The 7,464-nt window shown below is 44.7% G+C and overlaps 1 protein-coding gene across 2 annotated transcripts in view; it reads right to left on the reverse strand.

The window, feature by feature from the left end:
• Positions 1-7,115, reverse strand: part of sez6b (seizure related 6 homolog b) — a 150,588-nt gene extending 143,473 nt beyond the window's left edge. For both annotated transcript variants that reach the window (XM_042062858.1, XM_042062857.1), the window contains exon 1: positions 6,785-7,115. In XM_042062858.1, the coding sequence (XP_041918792.1) occupies positions 6,785-6,869 (85 nt within the window). In that variant the 5' untranslated portion in view covers positions 6,870-7,115. The remainder of the gene's footprint in view (positions 1-6,784) is intronic.
• Between the last annotated feature and the right edge of the window lie 349 nt (positions 7,116-7,464).

Genomic DNA, 7,464 nt, shown 5'->3' on the forward strand with positions numbered 1-7,464 from the left:
TTATCATTTATCACCTAGGTCCTGTGATGATGCGAGTATTAGCAATGCTGTGCAAATCACTAAGAGGGCCTCCAGCACCATTCCTTCGGAGCAACGCTAGGCCTGCCTGCCCGCCTGATGGATGACTTCAAAGGTCATTCTGTCATGGCTTTGGACAAAAATGTTAATTACTTTCATGGAACAGCAAGCCGTAGCATCCTTATTAAACGACAGAGAAAAAGGAAAAGTACAGTAAAAACAGCCGTGGCCTACTGGTTAGCACTTCGGACCTGTAACCGGAGGGTTGCCGGTTCGAACCCCGACCAGTAGTAGTAGGTGCCTAACCCCTCACTGCTCCCTGAGCGCCGCTGTTGATGCATATTAACATACAGCATTCAGACTGTTTAATGTTGCTGTGTCTCTGGGTTCTGTAAGAATATACTGTATCAACCACAGAGAAATCTAGTACATTTGTTCATGAAATCAGATTACAGATAGCCAGTTGCCAGTAACACACGTTGCATATTAGAGCTATAATCCCTGAATTTCAGAATTGATTTCTTTCAGGGCTAGATGCCTGGGTGGAGTGGGACACTAAATATTAGCGGGAGATTTCAAGCTTCAGTGGCCCCCTCCCAACGGGGCTGGGATTGTGACCCAACTTGACCTGATTCCTATTTTAGGGGGGAAATCCGGGGCGATTTAAAACATGTCACGGTCACTAATCTGTATCCATCTCATATGTATCTCATACCTGCATGTGAGGTCATCATCGTTGTTGCTACATTATTACCAGGGCTGTGTAGAAGGAGCCGCGGGGAGTGAGAGAGAGTCTGCAACCGCACAGTCCAGTGCTGCTGCAGGACGCAGCAAAGAACACATACAAACATCTGTATTACCCCCTCATAATCAACCCGGCCTCAAACCGTTACCAGCCAACCAGGAATTCTCACGATTCTCCAGATTACCACTATGCTACTGGCTAAATGTGTCTCATAAATGCTATTTCCTGTGAATACTGTAGGAAACTCACCATATCAGTGGGGGCAATGGGACAGTTCTGGTCATACCTAACATCATGCAGTTGATAACAATAATACAGAAATTATATGTAATCTAGATTGCCAATTACACACACTGCATATTAGACCTAGGTATACAAATATTTTACAAAAATCAGGATTATAAGACTATTGTTCACATAAAAAAAAAAAAAAAAACACTGTCTGGTTGAACACTATGAGACACTCTAAATAAGCAGCTCATGGCAATGTTAAATTAAAATGCAAGAAGTACCAGGCATTATCGCAATAGTCAAAACTTTATCTTCCATGATAAAGGTCTATAAAAGATTGTGACAAAAATTACTTTCACAGCTCACGTAAATTATTGAAAATGTAGTCGTGTATCTGTAGTGAATACTGAGCTGATTTACAAGGCTTTTGATGGTTCATTGTAATCTCTTGCTTTGATCTTTGACAAGAGCATTCTCACCAACACCAACATGTCACGAGCCATTCAGACAAACCACTGCAACACTTGTAATTCATCTAATGAGGAAAGCATTGTCACACACACACACACACACCACACACACACACATAAACATCCCCTCGTCACTGGCCGTCACCATAATGATCTGCCCAGTGCACAGGCAGACAGTACTGACACCAGCACATCATCCCAAACTATATGTGTTTCCCGAAATGCCACACAAACCATTAAAATGAGATTTAGCCCTTGCCCCTGTGACGGCGGAGGTTTGTGTGTGCTCGCCGACGGTGGGGATTTACGGTGTCTGGACAGGGACATAAACCATCGTCCCGGGCAGCGTGGCTGTCTCGCACAGTCATGGCCGCAGATTACTTGAGAACATAAAAACAGACTCATCTCATCCTCCTCCTGGAGCTGGGGGGAGGAGGTGCGAGGAGACGGCAGAGCCCCAATTCACTTCTGATGGGTGCTAATGTGCAGAAAAACAAGTTCAGACTCACAGGCGTGATTTTCTGCAAGATTCAGCTAGATTGGAGCCAGTGTGTGTGTGTCTTTGCAGAAAGTGCATTTGGGTCCCTGTGTGTGTGTGTGTGCGTGCATGCGTGCGTGCGTGCATGTGTGCGTGCATGCATGTGTTTGTGTGCATGTCAGTGTGTGAATATATTGTGTGTGTGAGTGCGTGTGTGTGTGTGTGTGTGTGTGTATGCGTGTGTGTGTGCATGTGTTTGTGTGCATGTGAATATTGTGTGTGTGTGTGTGTGTGTGTGTGTGTGTGTGTGTGTGTGTGTATGAGTGCAGGGGGGTTCTCTGTGTGTGCATGCTGCGGGGGAAGGATAACATCTCCAATAATTAGAGTAAAAACATATTGTGGCATTTTGAGGTCAAGTGCAGACACGAGGAACAAAACTGCCGAAATATAACAGATCAGGAATTAGGCTTTTACAATTAGGCTCTGTGCCATACACCAGCATTGGCCTTGGATTTACGCCCTGGCTCATCCAGCCAAAATCGATTCCAATACCAAGTGATTGACAAGGTGTTCAATCTAGCAAACAAAGCACCCCCCCCACACACACACACACACACACACACCCCTACACTCCCCTCAGCTGTCTCTCCTTTTCTATCTCCAGTGGCATTGTGTAAAAATACACACACACACACATACGCAGACACACAGACACTGACACACACACACACATTTATCCCTCTCTCATTCCCTCTCCTCCCCACCTTCATACGGCCTCTGGATGTCAGACAGTGTTAACGTCATAATGAAAAGCTGGCCATCTAGATGTTTTAGAAAAGAATGCCTCTTTGTTGCATGGCACGTGTGAGTCTTTTTCAATCTGTGGCAGCATTGTAGCCAGAGTAATGAAAAGGTACTGATCTCATAATGGAGTGTTGTCGAAGTGCACGCCAGTTCAATTCAGTTCAGAGAAAGTCACATTGAATTACATAGGAATATTCAGAGAAGATAGATAGCACTGTGCTGTATATTTTGGCTACACAATACTGTATACAAATAGCCTTTCATGTTACTTTGAGTATTTCTGTGCAAAATATGTGTGTATTTTACCTAGATGTTTTCTGGTGTGCAAATGAGTGTGTGTGTGTGGGTGTGTGTGTGTGTGTGTGTGTGTGTGTGTGTGTGTGTGTGTGTGTGTGTGTGTGTGTATGTGTGTGTGTGTGTATGTGTGTGTGTGTGTGTATGTGTGTGTATGTGTGTGTGTGTGTGTGCGTGTGTGTGTAGAGGCGTGAAGTCGCCTAACAGCAGGAAATTGCGCTGGCAGTGGCCATATTTCTGTGGGTCTGCTCTCGGCCGGCGGGCCGCGGTGTGCTCCGCCATCCGTCAGGCTCACAGCTGTGGCAGGGCGGCCCGGCGCGGCACCGGGAGGCCATCCAGCCCTGCTCCCCGCTCATTTGTCTGGCCCTTAATCAAAAAGAGGAGAGGGGGGCCTGACCCAGGCTCTCAGGCACGGCATCAAAACTCCCATTACACCATCCCACACACACACACACTCATACACACACACACAAATACACACACACACACACAGAGAGAGAGAGAGAGAGAGAGAGAGAGATACGTGCACACACACACACACACACTCAAATGTGCAGACTGTGACACTGTTGCATATACATTCACACACACACACACACAAGTGCACACACAAAAATATACTCAAACATGCCTGCATGCACGCACAAACACGCACACACACACACGCGCGCACACACACACACGCACAAACACTTACACGTACACACACACACACAAACACTTACACAAGGGCAAGGAATGAGGAGAAAAAATGTCGCCCTGTCTATCCCATTTCACCAGATGCCATCAGGCTGCTGATGAATCGCTGGCTGGAGGAGAGCGATCCTGACAGCGGAGAAAGAGCTCTTTCCACCAGGCCCTCCACAGCACCTCCGAGGGGCACGCCAGCACGTGGCACCGACACAGGGCCTGCTCAACGGAGTCCGGCCAGGTGCCAAAGTGAGCAGTCGGCTCCTGCGGCATGCTGGGTACAGAGGGCCTCTCCCCTGCTCTCGGGAGGGGAGGGAGGGGAGGGTAGGGGAGGGCTGGCCCCTTCTGCTCCGGAGCGGCGCGGGGAACAATATGTCAGCCCACTCTGACATTCCCATAATCACTGGCTCTTCCCGAGGGGCCTCCTGTGCCAGGAGCCAGCCGCCACACGGCGAATTTACAGAGCTGCAGCGCGCCAGACACCATGGGCATCAGTCAGCACTCCCACAAGACACACACACACACACACACGCACACGCACATGCACACACACACACACAGGCCATGCTTACACTGGGGATATGCACATAGCCATACATGTATCTATGTGTACACACACACACACACACACACACACACACATAAAAGTATATGTATTTATATCTTATATCATACAGTTAAATCATTCTGCGAGTTCATACTCACACATAGATGTGTGTGCATATGTATGTGTGTGTGTGTGTGTGTGTGTGTGTGTGTGTGTGTGTGTGTGTGTGGATGGACTTTGCCCAGAGTAAATAGATCTGTTGACCTTCATCCATTTCAAAGAGAGCAACACAGTGTCATCAATTTGTGATGGAAGCCCCCGCTAGCTTTTAGCTGGCTCTCACCGGCGCTTGTAGATTGATGGAGGTGCGCATTAGTCAGAGTGCTTTTCAAGGTAAGGCTGAGTGCAGCCTCAGAGGCCGAACACTCTTGATTGAAGGTGACTGGTCAGAACGGAGAGATAGATCGAAGTCAAAGATCAAGATGTGATCCGGTATTGATGCCGCGCAACGTCCAATTAGAAGCACGAGGGTCCTGGCAGATTAGTTTCTTATTACTGTGCTGATCTCTAAATAGGGCTGAGGAGGATGTGCGTGCTTCTAAGTTTCATCTTGTAATATTCATGGTGAGTTTTAATGTTAAAAGGACTGCTGTGGCAGAAGTAAGGGGATGTCAGATTAAAATGTTCCTCTTCCTTGAATTATGCAACGCAGATTATTTTCATGACTGCTTTATTTATGAACAGGCGAAGCAATTCAGGATGAAAAAAATGAATGCTGACCTTTTTCGCATCATGATGTCAACTATCTACAGCAGTAACTGAACCATGCAGTCACTACTTTATGACCAAATACAATTCCTGTTGATACCAGACAACGAAATCTCTCCATACTGACACAGTGTCTGACAAACACACACACACCGCTCTTTGAGAAAAGATTGCCTCAGAGTGAAGTAGTTATTTTGATAAAAGTGGTGCACAATCAATACTACATCTTGGTGTGTAAGCATTTGTCTGGGAAATTTTATAATAATAACAATATTATAACACGTGAGGAACATCTATGAATACATCCAGTCTACTGTTCAGAGGGATGTGTTCAGAGGATGTTTTAAGAGTCTGAGACAGTCGACGGGATTAAAGATGATTGCGTGAGAATGATGCCAGATTGGAAGACATGGTTAGAAACCCATATTAAATGAATGGAGCGCAAGATTGCTTTTATGCATTGATGAATTATTCCTGATTTGATCCCTCACATACAAGCATTCTATACAGTGCAATCATTTCAAACTTTACTTCTTTTGAATGCGTTGGTATCACCATACTCTTCAATCGTCTAACTACTAACTATACCAGTTGTTTCAAAGACGAGTAAATATGTCACTTTCCCTCTTTGTCGTGTGCTTGCCTTGAATCAAATGCATCAGCGGGTCGGAATAGTAGAATCTCAATAATCTTCGGGTAGAGACGAAGTGTGTGTGTGTGTGTGTGGGGGGGGGGGGTTTGGTATCTTTCACTGTTCACTTTGCACTGCTATTTTATCACAGAAGAGGAACAAAACGAATTAGCCTATAGCATTGCGACTGTGCAAATATATAAACTGTGATATAGGCTACTAATGTTAAACAATATAGCAATCAGATAAGGATGCATTTGTATGTTTACTTTTATTTTAGATAGACGACTTAAAGTACAAGGGCACTTTTGTGTCGTGTTCTTGCAATTTCAGGAAAGTATTGTTTGTTAATATGTATGCAGTAAATAAGCTGATATAATTGCATTTAATTTAGGCTACATTTATTTCAGGTATTTCAGGAAATATCTATTGATAAATATCCGACAACATGAATCAAAATCCTGGAGCTTTTTTTTATAATTTTCAAATCTTTTCATTTTACATAATACTCCAAACTTGACATAGTTTGAAAGCATCCTGCGAAAAGTCGGTCTTGAAAAGCAACTTCAATATCTATTATGTTACTCGCTCGCAAACTGAACCTGTTGAACTTACACCTTTTTCAGATAATTGCAATACAATAGCATAGCGCATAAATTGGGCTACTGTGAAAATATTTACACTCAATGAGAATTAAAGGATGCGATTTGTGAAGTCATTCAACAAATCGTTTAAGTAAAGATTGAGACACAACAACTGAGTCACTTTTGAGGTGCTGTGATGTCCGGTGTCTACCTTCACTCTCTGGCTAAGGTGATGAAAGCGCGTGCCAGTGAAGAAAAGAAAGAAAGCGATTGGTTTCATTATGTGAACCGGGTCTCCTGCAGCATTAAATGTCAAGAGGTTCTAAAATGAAAAGGTTGATTCCACGCGAGCGTAGTCTACGTTAACACAGACCGAAAGGCGAAGGGACAAAGGGGCGAAACAGCAGTCGTACGACGTGCGAGGAGACTGCGTGCACTGCGTTCCAACCCCAAGAGTGCAGACAACGGACAACACATGGGTTCCAAAATACAATCATACACATAAAGCAATGAATATTCCTTACCTTGAACGTGAACAACTGGGCCAATAGCGGAGAAAATCAGCAAAAGAGTGACCAGATTCAGTCGACAATACATGCTCGGGTTCATGATGCTCGCGAATTGGAATCCCTCTCACAGAAAGATATGTCCTTGTGTTTGAACACTTTCCTAACAAAATCACAGGAAAGCGACCAAAATGCTCTGGAAGCCACTTGCGGTGAGACGCCCCTTCGCTCGGCGCAGAGAACGCGATCGTTTTGCTGGAACGTACAGTCGGATCTGATTTGTATTTCTGATCAGCAGGCAGTCAGAGGATGGTAAATTTCAACGCTCACTAAGCCGATTGCTGGTTCGAAGTGCTGTCAGCACCTTCAAGATGAGAGCGCTACCGCTGTTTCAGTACCGAGGACAGCTCCTAGCGTCAGCAACTGGAACAACTTCGGGATAGTCGAAAGTTTGTACCGTACATAATCTAATACTGCCCTCGTTTAAATGGATTAAGTATTACAATCACATTGCTTTATTCTAAAATATTGATTGTGAGGTCTAGTACACTATTCCTGTCGCCAGTGATCAAAATTAGCCTGCCGTTGTGCAATGTGCACTGGCTCTAAAAATCTGCATTCATACATGAAACATACCCCATATTTATTGAATGAAATGTATTGTTGTATACTTTGTAATTACAAGGTGTTGCGTGAAC

This window comes from Alosa sapidissima, chromosome 15 (assembly GCF_018492685.1).
Source record: "Alosa sapidissima isolate fAloSap1 chromosome 15, fAloSap1.pri, whole genome shotgun sequence".
Classification (NCBI taxonomy): domain Eukaryota; kingdom Metazoa; phylum Chordata; class Actinopteri; order Clupeiformes; family Clupeidae; genus Alosa; species Alosa sapidissima.